Raw genomic sequence first — 23,332 nt, 5'->3', positions numbered from 1 at the left:
ATAATAAAAAAAAGAGTTAATTTAAAAAATCTAGTCCTGCTTTGCAAATATATAATATATAATAGTTACATTCACTTTGGTTTAGATTATGAATATTTTAGAGAGTCTTTTGTGCAGGTTTCTTAATTTAGATATTTCTTATGTAATACAATATGTAAGAAATGAGATACATAAGATATTTCAGCACACCAGAGCTCTGAGGTGAATGCTTCCTGAAGTCATGTTGATAATAAATATGCTTCAATGTTGGCAGGGAGATGATTGCTTCAATTTTATGCCATCTACTTTCTCCTTATCAAAACATAAAATCTTACTTAAACTAGAATAGGACAGATTATGGTATATAAAATCTGTCCGTAATTGTAAAATCCATAAATTGTAAAATTTTAATTTTTTTCTTTAAAGTCAATAAAGCCATTTAAAAAATAGAAGTAGACACATTGATAAACTAACATTGTAATTTTATATAAAGAAAGAGCAAGGGAGAGAGAGAAAGAGAGCTGTGTGAGCTCATATACTTCCAGTTAGAGCATCTTTTCTCATTCTGCTCCCACCTCAAAGGAAAAGTCATACAGTGGATTGAACATGATTTTAAATCAGAAATCAGGCTCCATCATTTCCTACCTATGATATATTGGCCAGTATACACAATCTTTTTATTTCTATATTTTGATGCACTTAAAACGTATTTACAGGATGTGTAAAGACATTAATTATGACATTTACAAAGAGTTTGACATGGTTCAAAAGTGGCAGTTATTTTCAAAATTATGTCAATAGAAATAATTTGAAGAAATGTTTTATTGCCATGTCAAAGCCCACTTTTGATATTTAAAATAAATAATCACTGAGTTTATAATTCAATATGAGGTATTTTTTTCAACTTTCTTATAATAATTTAATCTTCATCCTTTTCAGCCTGTGGAAGTAATTATTTCTTTCAGCTCTAACCATTTTAACTTTTGAATATTTTCCTCTATTTTCCGCTTGATCATAATTCTAATTTTTTTTTTTTACATTTTTAGTTTCTTCTTTTTTCTGTATAAAAAAGAATATTGGTTGGATATTCTCCATATCTTCTTAACCCTTTAATTACCTTTATGTTGTGGTAAATAGTTATCTTGTTTAATAAGCACTTAAATTTCGGTGTTTCAATTTGCTCTTATGCATTCATTCTGATTTTGTAACCCAAAATAAGTGATTTTATGTTTACATTTGTTTTAAATTAAATGTATGCTTTTTGCATGAGTTTCCTCTCATGTAATATAAAGCAATAGCTAATACGTCTTACCAGAGATTTTGAAGGTGTTTCCATTTCTTCAAATCGGATTAATTTTAACTCCTGTTGATGTCTTCTTTCCCGGTTATCCTAATAGGGCTGGAATACCTTATTTGATTTAATTTATTTTTAATATATGTCTCTTGTTGTTTTCTATTTTTTGTTTTGATTCTTGGATTTATAATATTTTGATAATTTTGTATTAGAGAAAGAATTTTTTATTACTACATAAATTAACTTGTAGATAATGTATACACTGATAATTATTCTTTATTTTCTCTTCCCTAGAGGAATGAAGAAAAGACTAGATCAGAAGTGGAAGAAACCTTGATTTTTGGAAAAGTAATTTTTAGTTTCACAATGAGGGAAAATACAATTTATGACCTTGGTTTGAAATAATAAGGATTTTGATAAAGATGGGATTAGGATACAATATTAAATGTCATTGAGAAGGTTCACATGACTAAACTGTAGTCAGGAAGCAATGAAATAAGTTAAAAGCCGTAGGATGACATTTAGGGAGCATTCTTCGTTCACTTTACGCTAATTCATCACAACTTCTACTTCTTTGAGAGAAATGTAATCCTCTTTACAGAGTCACTGAAAGCTTGTTTCACTTGCTCGTTCCTCAAGGTGTAAATGAAGGGGTTCAACAAGGGTGCAACAGAAGTAGTAAGAACTGAAACTCCTTTATTTATGGCCACTTCGTCTTTTGCAGAGGGCTTGATATAGACGAAGATGCAGCTTCCATAGGCAATGGAAACCACAATCATGTGGGATGAACAGGTAGAAAAGGCCTTTTTCCTTTGCTGAACAGAAGGGAACCTCAGAATTGTTCTGACTATGTACAAGTAGGACAGAATCACACAAACTAGGGTGATAATGAGTGCAAATACAGCCATAAGTATAACTATCTGTTCTATTACCCATGTATCTGAGCATGAGATCTTTAGGAGAGGACCTGCATCACAGCTAAAATGATCAATGGCATTGGAACCACAGAATTCGAGCTGGAGGCCTAAGCTCAGTGGTGGAACAATGATCATCAAGCCAGCCACCCAACTGCAGAGGACTAATAAGGTACACACCCTGTTGTTCATGATGACCATATAATGAAGGGGTTTACAGATGGCCACATAGCGGTCATAAGACATGGCTGCCAGGAGAAAAAATTGTGTTGCTCCAAAGAGAATAACAAAGAATATTTGACTGGCACAAGCATTGTAGGTAATGGTATTGTCCCCCATTGATATACTGTACAAGAATCTAGGAATACAGACTGTAGTAAATGAGACTTCTAAGAAGGAAAAATTTCTGAGAAAGAAGTACATAGGAGTTTTAAGGTGGTGGTCCACCAATGTGAGGGTGATAATAGTCAGGTTCCCTGTTACACTCAACATGTAGGTGAGAAATAGAAAGATAAAAAGCAAAACTTGCAGGTGTGGGTCATCTGTCAGTCCCAGCAGGATAAAAGTTCTTATTACTGTGCAGTTTTTCATCACTGTTCTTTGATATCTACCCAATCCTTGTTTAAAAATCACCGTTTATGAGGAAGTAGATATTTGAATTCTATAGCAAAAGGCTATGCATCTAGAAGCCAAGTCGACCAGCCTACGTTTATTTTCTCCCTTTATAGAATAATCAGTGTTGCCACTGTTTCAACAACCTTCCTAAACTTCACATATATGAGCAGTGGATATTTCCTTAAGAAATCAAGTTTTGTAAAATAGTCCAAATTTTCCTTGATCATCCTTATCCATCAGAATGTACAAATGCAGTTGATTGTAGTTTGTTACATGGAATGGATTTACAAATGGGTTAGAAAGAAATGATGCCATTTTATAGGTACTTAAAAATTCTTTGTCCAGGACAAACTCTGGATATAAGATACATCCAGGTAATTAATAACATTAATTCTCTTCAGTTGTTATTATCTGAGGATTGTATTAAGATTAAGATGCATTTCTCCTGAAAAGCAAACAAACAAGCACACAACAATGACAACAAAATACAATCGTTGTCCCTGAGCCTTTCCCTGGTCTTTTATTCTTCTCTGCTGGCATTCCTTATTCTCAACCGTCTATTACCTGTAGATGGGTTGATGTAAAATTATTTTATCTATAATGTGAGAAAAAGTTGTGTTCAAGGTTTTTACAAAATGAATATTCTCATATGCTTTCATCTGATATTCAGTTAATTGTGATTCTTTTCCCCTCAAAGCTCCAGAAGCAAATCTACATTTAACACCACTAAATATAGTCTTCTAGGCTGTGTCGTTTTCAATATATTTTTAGGTCCTTTAAAAAGACACCATGTATTCTCACTTATTCTGAAATCAAATCAGTTGAACTCATAGACATAGAGAGTAGAAGGATGGTTACCAGAGGCTGGGAAGTATAGTGGGGGGCTTGGGGGTAGGTGGGAATGGTTAACGGGTACAAAAAACCAGAAAGAATAAATAAGAATTACTGTTTGATAACACAATAGGGTGACTGTAGTCAATAATAACTTAATTGTATATTTTTAAATAACAAATGATATAATTGGATTATTTGTAACTCAAAGGATGAATGCTTTAGGGAATGGATAACTCATTCTCCATCATGTCCGATTTCATATTACATCCCTGTATCTAAATATTTCATGTAGCCTATAAATATATATACTTGCTATGTACCCATAAAATTAAAAAAAATTAAAAAGACATTAATGTCTCCTCCTCTCACCCTTACTCACTTTATACTTTAACCCTCTGTGTTCTCACTTTCACCTCCACCCTCTGAAGAATCTGCAAAGACTTCGTTACTGTTGAAGCTAAGGGCACATTTAGGTTTTTAATCTTGCCTGGAATTGCTATAGTATTTTTGTTTTAAAGTTCGATAATTCTTTAAATAGGCTTCATGTCTAATTCTGATATTCTTTCGATATCTGTCTTTTTAGGGTTTCTCTTTTTAGTCTCCTCTTTCTCCCTTCATCTGTGAAATACTGGTATTGTCAATAATCTTCAGACCTCCTGCTTCTTGTTTTCTCTTTGTTATTCTTCTTACCCTCTACTCTTCAAGGATGATTTTGCCCAGTCCAGTTGATTTGATGATCATGTATATGATGTAGCCAAAGACCAGGTAAAAAGCATTGCTAAGTATACATCACAAGTTGGATGTTCCACAGATACCTCACTTACAACATGCTCTAAGTCATGTCATGCTCCTTCTTTGAGTCTTCTGTTCTACTGGTATTACCTATTGCTTGTTACAGGTTAATTACTTTCGTGTGGACTGCCAGGCTCTTCATGGGCAGGACCTTCCTTAATTTTCAGATCTCATCACTTACCATCTTCTTACCTTTCTTCTTCATGGCTCAAGTTGCCTTAGCATTGACTACTTGGAACTCTTCAATTTTCTACATGCTCTTGTCTGGCTTATCTTTTGACTGACTAGTGCATATCAGTCTTTAGGATTCTACTTAGGGATTGATTCTTCAAGGAAATGTTCATTTACCCACACAGCAAATGTGAAATTATGCTTCTGTGTTTTTTCCAAGTACTTATGTACTTGGTCTTGGATTATATCACACTGTATTATACTCTTCATCATACTTGTATTTCTCCTGTATGTTTCTGTAAACTTCTTTAGAGACAATATTTTATATACTCTGATTTTCTCTTATATCTGGCCTATGTAGGGTTCTCAGTAAATTTAGTGAAGAAATAAAACAGATTTGTCTACATAGTGACAGTAAGCTATATTTTTAATGCTTATTCCTGTCAGCTGGTTCAACGTTCTTATTTACATACCTGTTTCAAACTGCACTGTCATTTTCAGTACATTCTTAAACAAAAGGCCAGACTGTTTTCAATTCAAAGTTCTGCAAATGCTATTTCGCTAGTACCTTTTCCAGAGTTTTTCTTTCCTCTCTGAACTACTTCTTACTTTACCTTGATATTATAATTCCTTATATGCTATTGTTATTTGCTTGGTTGTTTCTAGTAATCTCTCTCCTGACCTCTTCTTAGGAACTTAGGATTTTTTTTTCCTTTTTTCCAGAATTTGATTCTCATATATCATTTTCTAGAGACTACAATTGTTTTACTTTCTGTTTTCCTTTCTTTTTCAAGGCTGAAACCACCTACTATGTGTCTGAAGATTCATTTCTTTTCTAAGAGAGACTTTGGATTATCTTACAGAAAAATCACGTGGAATTCATATAGATTATATGCATGGATGTATCCAAGAAGTTCAAAGATATCCTAATACTCTTAGGATCGGTGGATCTTTAGGGTCACTCAAAAGTAAACACTATGAATAGGAGCTTTGTTCTTTCTCTGTTATATCTTTTACTGCTGTGGAGACTCTGCTTGACACATAGCATGTGTTCAACAATTTTTAAATGAGTTAATGTACCTTTTATACAACATTATCTGTATTTTTATCTCTTAAAAATCAGAGTTTTAAAAGTTTCTTTGAAAAACCAACTTTTAAAAGTATTTTAAAGTTTAGACAATATTAAGCTAAAAGGCTCATACTGCAGTGTCAAGAAGATTAGAATTGCTGCTATACTTATAATTATTACCAAGGTAAAATTTTCTTCTTTGTTCAAATAATTTGCTGTCTTATTTATATCCTAAAGTCTGTTTCTTTCATACCAACACTCTTAGTGCATTTGCTAATTAATATAACCTGAATGTATTGGTGAAATAGCCTTTTTATTTGCATAATTCTAGTTCCACCTGTATCTTTCTACACATATTAGAAGGTTCATTTAGTTGCCCAATTTTCTGCACTATAATAGAACCAACCTCAGTGAGGAGTGTTTTTTAGAGAAACAAAAATACTTAGCATAAAGAGATATGAACAAACCTACTTCTTTTAATAGAAAAATAATGTCATTACATTTCTATAGCCTGGAATAATCATGGAGTTTAAAACACTGTATTATTCAGCTTTTCTTTGTCTGGTCAGAACTCCTCCCTTTTTCCAGTACATCAGTCCACCTAAAATACCACAGCATTCTAAATTTCTTATGACCCAACACTTTTGAGTTAAGGAAAACAACCCTACAATAGCAGTGTATTTCTTTTGTTTTCTTTTTCTTCTTCTTCTTTTTTTTTTTTTTTTTTGCATGTGCAGTTTTTAATATAGATTATACCTCAATAAAACGTATATACGTTAAAACGTATATAGTGAGGACCATGAGACTATCTAAATGAATCATAACTTCTGTAAGTATTAACAGGCTGCAGCACATTCTGCAAAATAGCATTCAGCCCTAGACTCACAGTTCTTTGTTCCTTGTGAATAGGCTAGGCTATTGGTGAATCGCATCTACAGGTGTAAGTTCAACAATATGGTTTGGGGAGGAGATAGAATACTCATTCTGACGGTCTTAAAGACCACATTTACCTATTTAATTATTGGACCTACGGTTTGCCCTTTTCTACTTTTCACCTTCTCACACAATCCTTTACCTAAACTTTGAGTTTAACCAGCGTCTCATCTCTTTTTCTCTTCATAAATACAATGGCACTTTTAATTCATTTTTTCAGTCTTTACATTGTATTGATTAAGAGTGAATATATCTTCCTCTTTTTTAGAAGACAAGTTGTGACAAGTGTATTTTGCCTCCACAGCTTTTGTTCTCCATACTCAGCTTTCTAAATTCCCAACCTCTTTTCCCTTGATTCCCTGAGGTACACTGACTGTGTGTGCATTTATTGCATGGAGTTCTCCACTCTTCTCAAGGAATTAAGCAGCTCTGGATCCATCTCTCTCTTTGCCCTCCTGTTAGAGCACATCCACTTAATTCTGTATTAGGATATGCTTCCACCTAGCTGTTGGAAAATATGATGCAAGCCAGGCACAAGGCATGGCTCTGTTTTGAAAGTCATTTAATTTATACTGAAGTTACCACTGGCCAGGTGCCATGGCTCATGCCTGTAATCCCAGCACTTTGGGAGGCCGAGGCGGGCATTTGAGATCAACTTGACCAATATGGAGAAGCCCCATCTCTACTAAAAATATAAAGTTAGCCGGGTGTGGTGGTACATGACTGTAATCTCAGCTACTCAGGAGGCTGAGGCAGGAGAATCGCTTGAACCAGCCCGGGCAACAAGAGCGAAACTCCGTCTCATGAAAAAAAAAAAGAAAGAAAGAAAATTACCGCTGTGGTATTTATCCAATGCTTTACTTTATTCTTCCAGAAATACTTGCATTTGACTAGGTTATTTGGTGTGTATTTCTCTGAATTATAAATATCAAAGATATTTGTCACAAGTATAGACTTCTGGGACGCAGAGCTAATACGTTGTAGCCAGGAAATAGGCAAATGAGGTTAGGCTATAGTGAAGAAATTAGAAATTAGAATAGTTGTGGTATAATTACCAAGAGTTTCATATGCACATCAATGTCTGAGAACCACTTAGGCAATTAAGGAAGTTTGTTGACAGCCCTTGACATCATCGTCTAAATCACCTATCAGTGTTGTCCCTTATGTCATCAGCGATCACCTAATTTATATATTTATAATTTCAGACACAAATGAAGGATGACTAAAATACTAACTGGCTTCTTTAATTTGCATTATGGGTCTTATTTTGTTAATGTCATCCCTGACCATTATGGCATTCTTCAGCAAGAGGAAATGACTTTATTTCTGTTCATGGAGCAATAACTGCTCCCAGTTCTTAGCCTGCATTAATTATTTATAATGGTAGCTACAAACATAAGTCTTATCTGACAACACAGTCTCTACGGTTCTTGCTATTTCTCCATCACTGAATGAAATTGCATCTCCTCATAAGATACCAATTAGTTTGTTATATGAATGCTTTTTCACCTGCTTTGCATATAAAAAATCACTGCAAATATCATGAGTCTTCTGGGTCTGGGAAAATGAATTCCTTACTCTCATGGACATGTGCTTTATAAAATCCCATAAGGTACATATGGCAAGGCCCATCTTGCTTTAAAATTACCGCTATAGGAAAATACACACTTATGCAGAAAACCTAATACAAATCTGTTAAGAGAGATGGTACGAGTCTGGCATAATGAGAATGAAGATGCTAACAGAGCATACTGGCCAGTAAGACACAGTCAGTCTGTCACATATGCTTACTTCTTAGTAAAACTCCCAAGGTGTTTCAAGAAATCCATAAAACTAAAACTGTTGCCTTGATTACCTTACTGCCCTCAAAACTGGTCTCTCTGCAAGCCTCTCACACTATTCATCATTTTATTCCAGGAAAGAAAAACAGAGTTCCTTGTTTTCAGATATTCTGAGGTTTCTTATGTTGCCTCAATCCTCTTTCTTTCATGCAAATCCCTTTTGACTTTGTTAGATAAAGTCAATTTATTGGAAGTTTTGGTTTTATACAAGCAGTGTACTAATAATTTACTATACCTTTTCCTTTTGGCTTAAGAACTAATTTTCTCCCAACTACTTCGGGGTCATGAAAATTGCAATAAGCAGCATAAACTATGAAGTAACTGAGAATTGACATCCTTTCTGTCATGTTTGTTTTCATGCCTCTCCCTTTGAATACACACTAGGCAAAAGCTTTCTTGGTGAAATAGTCTTCTACGCCTTGATCATCTTGTGCGGTGCAGTGCATCATGAGCAGCAACACAAAGGCCTCTCAGTCTTAGTGTCACTTAGACATTAAGGGAGCATTTTTGTTGAACTAATAAATATGAGGGATTGAATTATTTCTGGCTAGACATTTAACCATAAGAGAATATTTACAATTTAGAAAAAAGCTAACATTATAAGCAATGTAATATGCTTTTTTTGTATATATTCCAAGGATTTGGAAGGCATATTTCTGTGTGTCTTTTATATTTTATGAGTGACCACAAACTACTGCATGTGTGACTATGTAGGAATGCATAAATATGCCCTAGCTATGATGTTTAGTCTTGTCAAAGATCTGTTAATAGTTTAAAAACATGTTCACTACAGTTTTCCATATTAAAAATTTGAAACAAGCTTAACAAAATTACAGAAGACTACTCCAGCAAAAATTTCTTTCTCTTATCTCTCATATGAGAAAGGAATTGTCATACCTACATTAAAATACTCACTCTTTTGATCATTTTTCACGTTTCAGGTGGCAGCTCCCTAGTGGGTTGAACTGTGTTGTGTTAAGGAAGATGTAACTTTGTACTGGTTTAACTTGATCATCAATCTTCAGGTATCTCCTGAAGGATCTTGAGGTCTCCTAGTTTTGCATGTTCACATTACAATAAACACTCTTTTTAGAAACTCTCTTATTTTACACTTGGAAAATATTTTCCTTGGACTCTGTCATAATGGTAAGAAAATGTGATGTAAGGGAGGAAGGCAACAGAGTTTCTTCTGATTTCAGAAGAGCAGAGAGTTAGCTTTTCTATTCCCAAAATATTTATTTTTTCTGCTCCATCTCTTGGAAGTGCACTGGGATCATATGAATAAATAAAGCATCCTTAGTGGCCAGATTCAAACATCACTAATGAAGCTTCTATGTAATTCACTTTGGTAAAGCAACTAAAATAGACAGCAACAGAGACACCTTCCTTTGAGACAGTAGGCAGAACAGTAGCATCAGATAGAAGACTGGTGCACGTGCTAATGAGAAAAATAATGCACAAGTCTGATTCTATTTCCTGATACACTTTCTAAGGATATGAGTATGTCTGCTTTTTAATAATCAAAATATTTTGCTTAATCTAATCCCCCATAATATAATTTTGCAAAGTCTCTACTATATATGAAAATCAGTATGGATAAAAGTTACTATGTATACAGAGACATTGTAAAATCAGTTCATATTGTGTTAATCACAGGATAATTTATTTACATTTGAAAAACAGAAGAAATCACATAGGTCAGATATATTATTTATTCTGTCTACAGACAATGTCCTGTAAGACCATCACTACATGGATGACCTTCAAAAACAGTTTCATTAAGAACCACTGTTTCAATGCATTCCAGCTTTGTAATGTTTGTCTCTGGGGTTTTTAAATAAGTGTATTTAAAAGCAACATCTCAAACTGACTGTGAATGCTTTAAAAGTACACAAAATTAGGGTTGGAGGGCTGGCCAGAAGTATTGCTTTAGGTTAAATAACAAAGAGATATGGAAGTCCTAGCCTCCATGTAAATTTTTATCAATAAGATTTTATTGTTTCTTTTGTGTATGTTATGCTTCCTTCATTAGATTCATTGTCAAGTATTTGTGTAGTTCTAGGTTGCTTTCAATTTTATATAATATAGAGGTAGATAATATTTACATATTATTTATACATAGAATAGTTTTGATATAATGATATTAGAAATTCATTTAATTTTACAGATTACCATTGCTCCATCAACATTGTTAAACTTAGTTATATAATTAAAATTGTCTATAGAATATGTTGAATGTTTTATGTACACTTGGTAGATTTTTTAATGACTATTCACGGCCCCTCCATTTAAGAGAAATTTATTTCTTGACCTGTAGACTTCCTTTGAAGTAAAAACATAGCAGCAACAGCTTAGGTTATGCTGCAGTAGTGAAAATTTCGGTAAAGTTGTCACCTGAGATAATCTGAAAGGTAAATAAGATACCAAAAGTGTCTGTGGCTTTATGAATGGGAATTTGGAATTAATCTGTTTGCTATGACCTATAATAAAGAAACTGATAAATGAATTGGCCTATTTGGTGTTTGGTGTGGATGGGAATAGAGAAAATCCACAAACAAATGGGAATTAGAGTTGAAGATGCAACCACATCTCATCTCCCCTAAGTTAAAAATACAGTTTAGTCATTCTTTGAGGTATATGAAAACCATTTCGCAGCAAGAACCTGCCAGTGATGTTGCTACCATATCATTTGTTTCAACATCTGAAACTATTAACTCAATATCTTAACATTAAGTATGTAATTTCTGTTGGGTGTAGGACTTTTTCAGAAGGACATAGCTCTGCCTTAAAAATCTCTTAAGTTTAAAGTATCTGTAAGTAAGTGTAAATAAGTACTTAAAAATAATAGTGAGTAAGACTATTGACATCATACAAGAAAGAATCTAGCATGTTAAAAGAGGATCATGTTTTTAAGTAGTTAGCCTGGGTAGGAGAGATTGAATGTAAATCAGTTTTCTGCTCCCACAGTCTATAGACAAAAAAAAAAAGAAAAAGAAAAAGAAAAAGAAAAAAGAAGGCTGAGAAATAAACTTAGTCCCAAGGAAGTTTTATTTTTTTAATGTTCTTTAAAACTTCTTTAGAACATTTTCGGATATGGCAAAGTAAAATAATAGAAAAGCAGAGACCTCTTAGATTGTGACTCAAGAGCCACGAAATAAAAGTGGCTGGGTCTTATTCTCAAGAAGCATAACTGGGAGCCAGTTAAGAGGGTTTCCAGAGCTACAGAGTGAGGGGCCCCTGCATTGCTTATCAAGTTCTATTTTAGACTTGATATTGACAGTGTTTGCTGTGTATTCCCAATTCCTATCCTTTCTGAATGATAGTGTTTTTTATATTGTTTTTTTCCCTGTTTCTCTAGTAATTGTAAGGTGTGTACATTAGACAAATCAACTGTCTGAATTTAGAGAAGGCAGTTGTGACTCTAAAGTATAGAAATTGTCATCGCATCCTGGAAGTTGAGCACAGTGGCTGACTTCATGTGGCCTTTGGCCTGTCTCCCTGAGAGAGGGGTAAATATGTCTTGTACGCAGCAAAGAGGGAAGTGAATATTTGTGATCGACAGAGTCAAATGCGGTAGAATGTCTCATCATTCTTAAATATTCACTGTTCTTCCCTGTGAGAATTCAATTTCCTCAAATCATTGTCATTAGCTTTTGTAATGTGACTTCACTGTATCCAAGAATCACCAGGTGGTTTTGCCCATACTGTCTCCACTCTGTGATGGAAAGGGCATGTCCGAGATAAGGGTTTCTTTTACACCTGGGCCCTAGGAGGAAAAATATATGGAGAAGAGTACAACCAACATGTAAAATGAGTGTAAATAAGCTTTTAATAATTTATAAAATTTATTTTAATTTTAAATATTTTTACACTTCTCCAGATATTATACTTAATATGATAATCAATATTCATTTTGATTTACCAACATATGAATCCTTATTTCTTCAATTCCTCAGTTCTTCCTTCATCTTTTAATTCTCATCTCTTTTCTTGTGGTTCAGTTGATAAAGAATTCTCTTGGATTTTGCTGATCTGAAGTGCTTCATTTAATTTTACTTCTCTTTTATTTTTTTCAATAAATCTGTTGAACTTATTTCTCCTATCTAACTTAAATTGTATACCTTCTAACCAAAATCTCTTCAGACTCCTCATTTTTTCCAAGTCCCTAGTAAATGCCATTGTACTCGGTATTTCCATTAGCTCAATGTTTTAATATTCCACATATTGGTAAAATTATGCCATATTTTTCTTTCTGTGCTTGGGTTATTTCACTTAGCCTAATGTCCTCCAGGTTTACCTACGTTGTTACAAATGACAGCATTTTCAAATTCTTTTTCAAGGATAATTAGTATTTCACTGTGTGTGTATATATATGTATATATATACACACACTATATATATACACACATATATACATACACATATATATATATATACTATATATATATACAGTCTATTGCTCCTAGGCTACAAACCTGTGTAGCATGCTACTGTATGGCAATTATGACACAGTGGTGTTTGTGTGTGTGTGTGTATATATATATATACACACACACACACCATGTTTTCTTTATCTAATCATTTGTTGATAGACACTTATGTTGATTCCATATTTTGGCTATTGTGAATAATGCTACAATGAACATTTGAATTACAAAATATTTGGGAGATTTTTTTTTTTGATACTCTGTGAGTATGCTATATCAGTTTAAACTTTCACCCATTCACTTTTTTTTTTTTTTTTGAGACGGAGTCTCGCTCTGTTGCCCAGGCTGGAGTGCAGTGGATCTCAGCTCACTGCAAGCTCCGCCTCCCGGGTTCACGCCATTCTCCTGCCTCAGCCTCCCGAGTAGCTGGGACTACAGGCGCCCGCCACGTCGCCCGGCTAGTTTTTTTTGTATTTTGTAGTAGAGACGGGGTTTCACCGTGTTAGCCAGGATGGTCTCGATCTCCTGACCTCGTGATCCGCCCGTCTCGGCCTCCCAAAGTGCTGGGATTACAGGCTTGAGCCACCGCGCCCGGCCTACCCATTCACCTTAACATTCATTGGTAAATCTTATGTGGAGCAATGATTATGGTGGTGTGCTAATGGTGATTTATCATTTTCCTCATTCTTTCTACATTTTATTAATGGAAATTCTTCTGTGAGAAGAGCTTGCCACTTCTTCCTAATTGATTATTTACTTACTTGCTTATGTTAATATAGACTCATCAATATTCATTTTATTCTGGGGATTATAATCCAATCCAATCAAGATGTTTAACTCTGCGAGCATTTTTAGGTGGAGTGCTGTGACCTTTCAATATGCTGTCATCTTTTGGAATTTTTAGACCTTCCTTATTTTCTGAAACCAAAAGTTGCTTCAGACTTACCTTGAATTCTATCTACCTCATTCCTAAAATATACCAGTTTTACAAGGAGAAGTAATTCCATTTATTAGAAAAGGATATTGAAAACCCAATACTTGAGTGCTAGGTGGGTCCATTGCCACTGAGGTGTCACTGCTTTTTCCCTTTCAAGGTAGTTAGAGACAGGAGGTATATATATTTAATATATATAGTCATACACTGCTTAACAAAGGAGATACACTGAGAAATGCTTCATTAGGTGGTTTTGCTGTTGTGCACACATCATGGAGTATACTTACACAAACTTAGATGGTATAGGCTACTTCACAGCTAGGCTACATGGCATAGCCTATTGCTTCTAGGCTACAAACCTGTATAGCATGCTACTGTATGGTAATTATAACACAGTGGTTTTTGTGTATCTAAACACAGAAAAAGTATCGTGAAAATGCGGTATAAAAGATAAATATGGTACACCTGTATAGGGCATTTACCATGAATGGAGCTTGCAGGATTGGAAGTCATCCTGGGTGAGTCAGTGAGTGGGTGGTGAGTGAATGTGAAGGCCTAGGACTTTACTGTACACTACTGTAGACTTTATAAATGCCTCCACTTAGGGCACAGCACATTTATTTTACTTTTTTTCTTTCCTCAATAATCAATTAAGCTTAACTTACTGTAACTTTTTAACCATATAACTTTTTAATTTTTTAAAACTTTTTGACTCTCTTGTAATAACACTTAGCTTAAAACACATACACAATGTATAGATGTACAAAAATATTGTCTTTATATCATGATTCTATAAGCTTTTTTCTATTTTAAAAATTTTTATCTTTTTTTTACTTTTTAAGTTTTTTTGTTAAAAACTCAGACACAAACACACACCTTAGCCTGGGTGTACACAGGGTCAGAATGATCAGTTTCACTGTTTTCCAGCTCCGTATCTTGTCCCAGTGGGAGGTTTTCAGGAGCAAAAACATGCCTAGGAGTTGTCGTCTCTTAGGGTAACAATGCCTTCTTCTGAAATACCTTCTGAAGGATCTGCCTGAGGCTGCTTTGTAATTAACTTTTTTAATAAATAGAGAGAGTATATTCTAAAATAACAATAAAATTATAATATAGTAAATGCATAAACCAGTAACATAGCCGATTATTATTATTTTAAAATACTATGTACTATAGATAATCGTACGTGCTACACTTTTATAAGACTGGCAGCATAATAGGTTTGTTTACACCAGCAACACCACAAACAAACGAGTAATGTGTTGTGCTATGACATTATGACAGTTATGATGTCAACAGGTGATAGGAATTTTTCTGTTCCATTAAAATTGTATGGGACCGCTGTCACATATGTGGTCCATTGCTGACTGTATCATCGTTGTGTAGCACATGACTGTGTACTAATTCATGCGTAAAGACACATCTATATTTGTTCCCATATTTACTGATTATAAATTAAAACAGGTGAAACAAATCAAGAGTCCATCATGATACCTCTGACTACAATCACAGAATTTATTGTAATTATTATCTTTCTTTAATTGTAACTTCTTTCTTCAACATAGAAATACTGACTTCTATTATGACAATATATCTAAATACTTATTTAAATCTTGTACAACAATTAGTTTCATAATTCTTAACCCATGTTACAAGTCTACAAACTACATTGCTTACAGTTATTTTTGTAAAAAATAAATCTGCTCAAACCCTGTTTTCCAATTCATTATTGTTGAATGAATCATTTGTTGTTGTTGCTGAGTAATATGTCAATATATGTATGTACCACAGTTTGTTTATCCATTCCTCAGTTGAAGAACATATATATTGTTTCAATTTTGCTGATTATAAATAAAGCTGCCTTAAAAATTCACATACATGTTTCTGAGGGTATCAAGAGCCCTGCTGAGCTGGAGAGAGAGTTGAGCTGCTGGATATTGGAGTGGTTGGTGAAAGCAACCAGCCTAAATGGAAAGTAACAGTCAAGTTTGAAATCAATTACTGCATTAGTATAGGAAAGGCTAAAATCAGAGGAAGTGTGGACTCCTGCCTGTTCCATTTTCTACCATGAAAGGACACAGCATTGAGTGTCAGGTAGAATAACACAGACATGGGGGTCCCCTTACTACCATGGGATCACCCAACAAAAATCTCTTGCAGTTGTATGGAGGCAAGGGGCCATGGGAAGGAGAGAGTGTCAGGGCTAGGAATGTAAAAGTGCTGAGTACTGGATCCGAGTGGAGAAAAGTGTCTTCAAGTTTTCCCAAGAAGGAGGCCTGCAAGTGGAGGCACCTGGGCTAGAATTAAAGATAAATGTAACAGCATATTTGGCCTGGATGATCTGAGTCCTTTACTATCATTTCCTTCAGAGACTATGATGCATGAACAGTGTACCATCTGATATGGGAAGGGCAGCTTGCTCCTGTGAACCCTGCTAGGGAAAGCCTTTGTAATTTCCTATAGTAGAGGCCAATAAATCACACATTGTTTTTTTGTACAGCATCAAGATCAAGAGCCAGACTCCTGAGAATTAACATAAGTTTTCATTTCTTTTGGATGGGAGTAGAATTGCTAGTTCATATGATATGTGTAAATTTAACTTTCTGTAAGTTTCCCAAATGGCTTCCCAAGTGGTTGTACCGTTTTGTATTCTCACTAGAAAAGTATGAGACTCCCAGTAGCTCTATATCTTTGTAAACATTGGATATTGCCAGTAATTTTGTTGTGAATATTCAAATAGATATGCAGGTTTTAATTGCGTTTCACTAATAATTCATGATGTAGAGCATCTTTTCATATACATATTTGCAATCTATAAATCCTCTATGATGAAATTTCTATGCAAATATTATGCACAGGTTTTATCGTGTTGCTCTTTTTTTATTCTAAGGGTAGAGTGTTCTTTACACATTCTAGAGACAAGTGTGCTCTCGGGAGTGTGATTTGAAAACATTTACTCCCAGTCTTTAATCATTTCATTCTTAACAGTGTTGTTTTAAGAACTTTAAAACAATGAATAAAACGAATTTCAACTTACCAGACTTTCTTGTGGATTATGACTTTGGTCAAGCACAAAATCTTCTTGAAAAACCAAGGTCATTCAGATTGTTTCCTATGTTTTCTTCTAGGGTATTACAGTTTTACATTTTACCTTTGGCTCTCTATTTTACTTAGGAGTCACATTTTACATAAGGCATGGGGTAAATGTTGAGATTTATTTCTTTACATATGGAGATACAATTGTTATAGAACTATTCATTAAAAAATCCTTCCTGGTTAAATTGCCTTTGTATGTTTGTTAGACATTACTTCATGTATGTCTATTCTTTTTAAATTGATATATGCCTTTTTTTTTTTTTTACTAGTACTGCACTATCTTGGTTATTGCAGCTTTATAGCAGATTTTGAAATGAAGTATTGTGAGTACTCATATTTTATTCTTTTTCAAAATTGTTTTGACTAACATATTTCTGTTGCCTTTAGACATCAAATTTAGGTTTAAGATTTAATAACTATAAATATACTAAGATTTTGGTTGGGATCACAAGAATCTATAGATTAAGATAGGAACAATTGGCATATTAAAATAGTCTTCTATTCAGAAACATAGTATATCTCTTCATTTTTCAAAGGCCATATGATTTTGTTCATCAATGGTTGTGTTTTTAAGCCCATGCATTCCACACAAATTTTCTTAGATTTATACCTAAGTATTTCATTTTTGAGGACAGTAAATGGTACTGTTTATTTTGGGTTTCAACTACTTATTGCTACTATAAATATACACATTTAGTTTTATAAATTAACTTTCTGTCTTACAAAATTGCTAATTTCATTTATTAGAAATGAATGTTTCTAGAAAATGTTTGAAGATTCTGCCTTTCCAGCAGGTAAGTTTCCACCTTAGAAATACTCTCATTGAATTTGGACTATCAAAAAAAGGAGAAGCCAGTGTTATTTGGCAGCAGTTTCTGGCAGCAAGTAAGAGTCAACAGTGACTCAATATGCGATTTGCCCAGTGGCTTCTGGGCACCCTGAGAATTGTGAGCCTCATTGCTGACGATACCCATGATCATTGAACTTGGGTAAGACCTTGGGAGAGATCAATGCTCATGGCTATTTGCTGTCTTTATAACATAATCTCATTGGTGCAGAGATCAATAAGATGACGTGAGAAACATGTGAAGGTAGAATAAATGAACTTTAATGAAAATTTGAAGTAAGAAAAGGAAAAGAAGTAGTAAGAGATGAACCCTGGGCTTATGGTTTGGCAAATTAGGTAACTCCACAAATAAATGATCAGAAGGAAAGCAAGTTTGACTGTAGGAAAAAGACAAATCTTTCAGTTTTTGATACTTGATTTTTATGAGCAGTCAGATATCCACAGAGAAATGTAGCTGGGGCACAGGCAAAAAAACAAAAATAGACAAATGGAACTTAATTCAACCCCCCAAAAAATTCTGCACAGCAAAGAGATAATCAACAGAGTGAAAAGACAACCTGCAGAATGGGAGAAAATATTTGCAAACTATGCGTCTGACAAAGGACAAATATCCAGATTTTATAAGGAACTCAAAACAACTCAATGATAACAACAACAATACATGTAATTCCATTAAAAGTGGAAAAGGACATGAATAGGTATTTTTCAAAAGAAACCATATGAATGGCCAACAGGTATGTGAAAAAATGCTTAACATTACTAATCATCAGAGAAATGCAAATTAAAACTGCAATGAGATATCATCTTATACCAGTGAGAATGGCTATTACTAAGATGATAAAAAATAACATGTGCTGGCAAGGATGTAGAGAAAAGAGAACTCTTACAAAGACTGATGGGAATGTAAATTAGTACAGCCTCTATGGAAAATCCTATTAAGATCTCTCAAAGAACAAAAATAGAACTACCCTTTGACCCAGCAACACCCTACTAGTGAAGAGGAAAGAAAGAAAAGAACTCATTGAATTGGAAAGAAGGAAAATAAATCATTAATAATTCAAATAAATCATTAAAAACATTAATCACTTAAATCATTAATTATTTAAATGTCATTAAAGAAATTATTTAAATAAATAATTAAATAAAACAATACCTGCCTGTACTCATATGCTCATCGCAGTGCTATTCACAAAAGCAGAGGTATAAAATTAAACAAAACCACAATGAGATACCATCTCACATCAGTTAGAATGGTGATCATTAAAAAGTCAGGAAACAACAGGTGCTGGAGAGGATGTGGAGAAATAGGAACACATTTACACTGTTGTTGGGATTGTAAACTGGTTCAACCATTGTGGAAAACAGTATGGCGATTCCTCCAGGATCTAGAACTAGAAATACCATATGACCCAGCCATCCCATTACTGGGTATATACCCAAAGGATTATAAATCATGCTGCTATAAAGACACATGCACACGTATGTTTATTGCGGCACTATTCACAATAGCAAAGACTTGGAATCAATCCAAATGTCCATCAGTGACAGACTGGATTAAGAAAATGTGGCACATATACACCATGGAATACTATGCAGCCATAAAAAAGGATGAGTTTGTGTCCTTTGTAGGGACATGGATGCAGCTGGAAACCATCATTCTCAGCAAAGTATCGCAAGAACAGAAAACCAAACACCACATGTTCTCACTCATAGGTGGGAACTGAACAATGAGATCACTTGGACTCTGGAAGGGGAACATCACACACCGGGGCCTATTATGGGGAGGGGAGAAGGGAGAGGGATTGCATTGGGAGTTATACCTGTTGTAAATGACGAGTTGATGGGTGCTGACAAGTTGATGGGTGCAGCACACCAACATGGCACAAGTATACATATGTAACAAACCTGCATGGTGTGCACATGTACCCTAGAACTTAAAATATAATAAAAAAAATAAAAAATAAAATTAAACAAGATAGATGGAACTGGAGGCCATCACTTAAGTGAAACAAGTCAGAGAGCGAAAGACAAGTACTGTATGTTCTCACTTATAGATAGGAACCAAATAATGTGCAAGCATGCATGTAGAGTGTGGAATAATAGACAATGGTGACTTGGAAGGCTGAGGAGGTGGGAGGGGTAGATGATGAGAAGTTACTTAGTGGGTACAATGTATATTATTTGAGTGATACCCTAAGAGCCCTGACTTCACCATTACACAATCTACACACGTAACAAAATTACACTTATGCCCTATAAACTTATACAAACAAAAAAAGAATAAAATAAAATAAAAGTCCATGGAATATTTGCATTGGCAGTTCTAGATATGCTATAAAGAAGGGACAGCTTGTAGGGCAATCTCCATAAATGATATTATGACTAAGATAATGTCATTTTACGTGATATTGTTTAGCAAGGATGGAGTTTTGTTGTTATTGTTGTTTTAGAGTGTAGGCTTATTTAAGGTTATTTTGGGGTTAAGATCCAGAAGAAAAAAAAAGACTTTGGTTATGATACCCACTATCCAAGCCACTTCTTCGTGATGAAAATTAGAAAATCAGATAGTTAGGCCTTGGGCATATGATAAAAGTAGGTTAGACTTAAATTTAAAAGCCATTGTCTCAGAATATAGTATTAAACTCTGAGACACAATTTTAAAAGGCAGGGCATATACAGAATGACAATAAACATACTGTCAATGGCTTAGTTACAGAAGACAAATACGCAATGGGTAAACTGGGGAAAGAATGTCGTAAACAAAACGAGTAGAAATGTGCAATTTTTTAAAATCCAGGGTTGAAGAATGCATGAAAAAAGGGAGATTATATAGTAAAATAATAACAAATATCTATCGAGTTCCTGAAACAAACAGTTTAAATGACTTAATTTACTCTCAATGAATTTTAAAAATTCTGTGAGTGATGGAGTGTTAACCCAATTTGACAGTTAATAAAGCCAAGTAACTGAGAGGTTAAACTTGCTGCACATCAATTAAGGAGAGTTAGCTACTTCGTTAATACAAAATAAATCCTCCAAATCAGAATTTAGCAGTATTAAAGTGCAATCCAGTAAGAAAAACATTTGGTTTGGGTTGTGTGGACATCACAGGTGCTTTCGTGGAGAGGAATGATTTGTCATGTATTTTCACATCTAGTTAAAAAAAGCAAGCAAACACAATGAAAAATGAATGATGATAATTATTTCCTACATCATCTTACTGTCCAAAGAATCTTAGCTGCTCTAGTATGCAGATGCCAAGAATGTGGCTTTCTACATAGGGAACATGAAAACTCCAGCCACTAGTAACCATTTTTAAGTTATAATGTTTACTTACACATAAAGCATAATGGAAATGAACATTATGCTTTCTATATTTAACTCTCTTTTGACTGTAATTGGTAGGAATCCAAGATAAAATATGACACTTGGACAAGGCATAAGGTCAATCCTTTACTATCATAAATTTACTCAGGGGATGCCAGTTTTTGAAGAGTTTTGAATGCATTATCATTTGCCCCTTACCTTGTAAGTATCTGTATCTACAGGTAGCCATGCTTTCGACACAGCCAAATTGACCAAATAGATTTGGCTGATTTAGGTTTGAATGGCATTTTGTTTACTCAAGAATTATTTTTCTCTTACTTTCAAGCAAGAATAACTACCAGCCCCCAACTCCACCTCTCAAAGAACAATGTGACCCAGGTAGGCCATGTAAATAACAGTAACTACAATAACAATGACAATAATAATATAATTAACATTACTAAGCATTTTAAGGATGGCCAGCAAAGTCTCAAGCTTGCAAACCACAGAGTCAGACTTACAAACCCAAACAGCCTAACTCTACCATGCATACACTAACCAACACACTATGGCCGAGAATCATATAACTGATCCTCTTGGATCAAAGAAATGTCGATGACTAACACCTACTCAAAGATGGGTCAATCAACTCTTTTCAACTGACACTTCTGTTGGAGTTGGTCCTAGGGAGTCTGTTTTCATTGTTTCATGAATTGAAAAGAATAAATGGGAGAGTGCAAAGTCTATTTATAATGTGACAAAAGAGTATCTGTAGTAAGGAAGAAGAAAATAAACATAAACAATAAAGATATGACATATAAAAACAGGAAGACACAGAGGTATACAAAGGTGAGATTGAGCAAGATGGTGTCATGGCACATGTGAATCCTTTTTTCTGACTCCTGAGCTAAACAGAATAATTCAGAACTTTTAAGTCTTCCTAAGATTATCAATCCAATAAATCTTTTTTTTTTTTTTTTGCTGAAACATGTTTTATTTTGATATTTATTTGGCAACTAATATAATCACACATAATACAGTGGGCAAATTGTATCAAAACTAGTCTGAAACAACAGATAAAGGACAGAAAACAATACCATAAGCTACTATATTGCATGGTTATTGAGTTGTAAATAACAATCTTGGATAAAAATCCTCAGAGAGCATTATTCCCAAGCCAGATGTTGCTAGTTCTCTGTAGAAATGTTTTATAGAAATGTGGCTAAATGCTATCACACTTTTCTTAAGTAATAACTATAATTAGAAAATTTCTACACTCAGGAAATTATCCTTAATGACACGGTTTGTTATATTAATTGATTTTGTTATTTAAGCATTCACAATAAATTGATCTAAAAACAAAAGAAAAACTAATAAAGGTTATTCTAATTCATAATTTGCTGTCATAATGACAAACATGTAATTTATTTTTTGTATTTTATATAGGATATAAGTTAAGCATAAGTTAAATATTATCACGATAAAAATTAATTCCCCTATTTAAATTATTAAATTCTTAGAGTTTGTTCATATACCAGTTATTACTATATCCCATAAGTTTCATTTAAGTTTCATTTTAAAGAAAAAAAAACTGAAAGAGTGAATATATTAGTCACTCTTCATATAGTCACATATATGAATGTACACACATATATAGTATATTATAAATATGTACTATTTATAATATATAAAGATATTATATACAAATATAATATCTTTAGAATATATGTATATATGTGTGCATATTCATATATGTGAATTATGAACATGCAATGTGTACATGTATGTATATTCATATATGCAAATATATGAATATATGAATTTATACATATATACACAAACATTGACACAGAAACAAACACACATGTATATCTGACTACATACATGTGCATGTACATTCATATATTCACCTATGTGACTTAACATAGATGATACATTATCATATTCTGTTGAAATAAGCTTGGCAGTGATAAATATAATTACAATTGTATTATTTTAAGTATATAGATTAATATAGGAAATGGCTTTAGTTCCTTCTTTGAGTTGTACCATGGGAATGTGCATCAGATCATTTAATAATGACTTTTCTATATAAATTCATATAAGGACTTGTAAGAACATTAAATACATTAGTATTTAATTTAACATTAAATAAAATAGTAGAAACAGTTGTGTTTCTGAAAAGATATACAAATAAAAAGACAGAAAGGAACTAAAACTGAAATCTTTATTCATTCTTTGGTAAAAAATATGTGTGTATTTCATTAATAAATTGCATTCAAA

The 23,332-nt window shown here is 33.7% G+C and overlaps 1 protein-coding gene across 1 annotated transcript; it reads right to left on the bottom strand.

The window, feature by feature from the left end:
• Positions 1 to 1,644: 1,644 nt before the first annotated feature.
• On the bottom strand, positions 1,645 to 9,426 carry HSA3 (olfactory receptor 6C2). The gene is made up of 2 exons (XM_005571114.4): positions 9,344 to 9,426; positions 1,645 to 3,666 (listed from the first exon to the last, which is right to left on the bottom strand). The coding sequence occupies exon 2, from the start codon at positions 2,776 to 2,778 to the stop codon at positions 1,840 to 1,842; it is 939 nt and encodes a 312-aa protein (XP_005571171.3). The 5' UTR covers positions 2,779 to 3,666; positions 9,344 to 9,426; the 3' UTR covers positions 1,645 to 1,839.
• Positions 9,427 to 23,332: the final 13,906 nt, after the last annotated feature.

Source organism: Macaca fascicularis, chromosome 11 (assembly GCF_037993035.2).
Source record: "Macaca fascicularis isolate 582-1 chromosome 11, T2T-MFA8v1.1".
NCBI classification, from domain to species: domain Eukaryota; kingdom Metazoa; phylum Chordata; class Mammalia; order Primates; family Cercopithecidae; genus Macaca; species Macaca fascicularis.
This window is presented reverse-complemented; position numbering and strand designations above follow the sequence as displayed.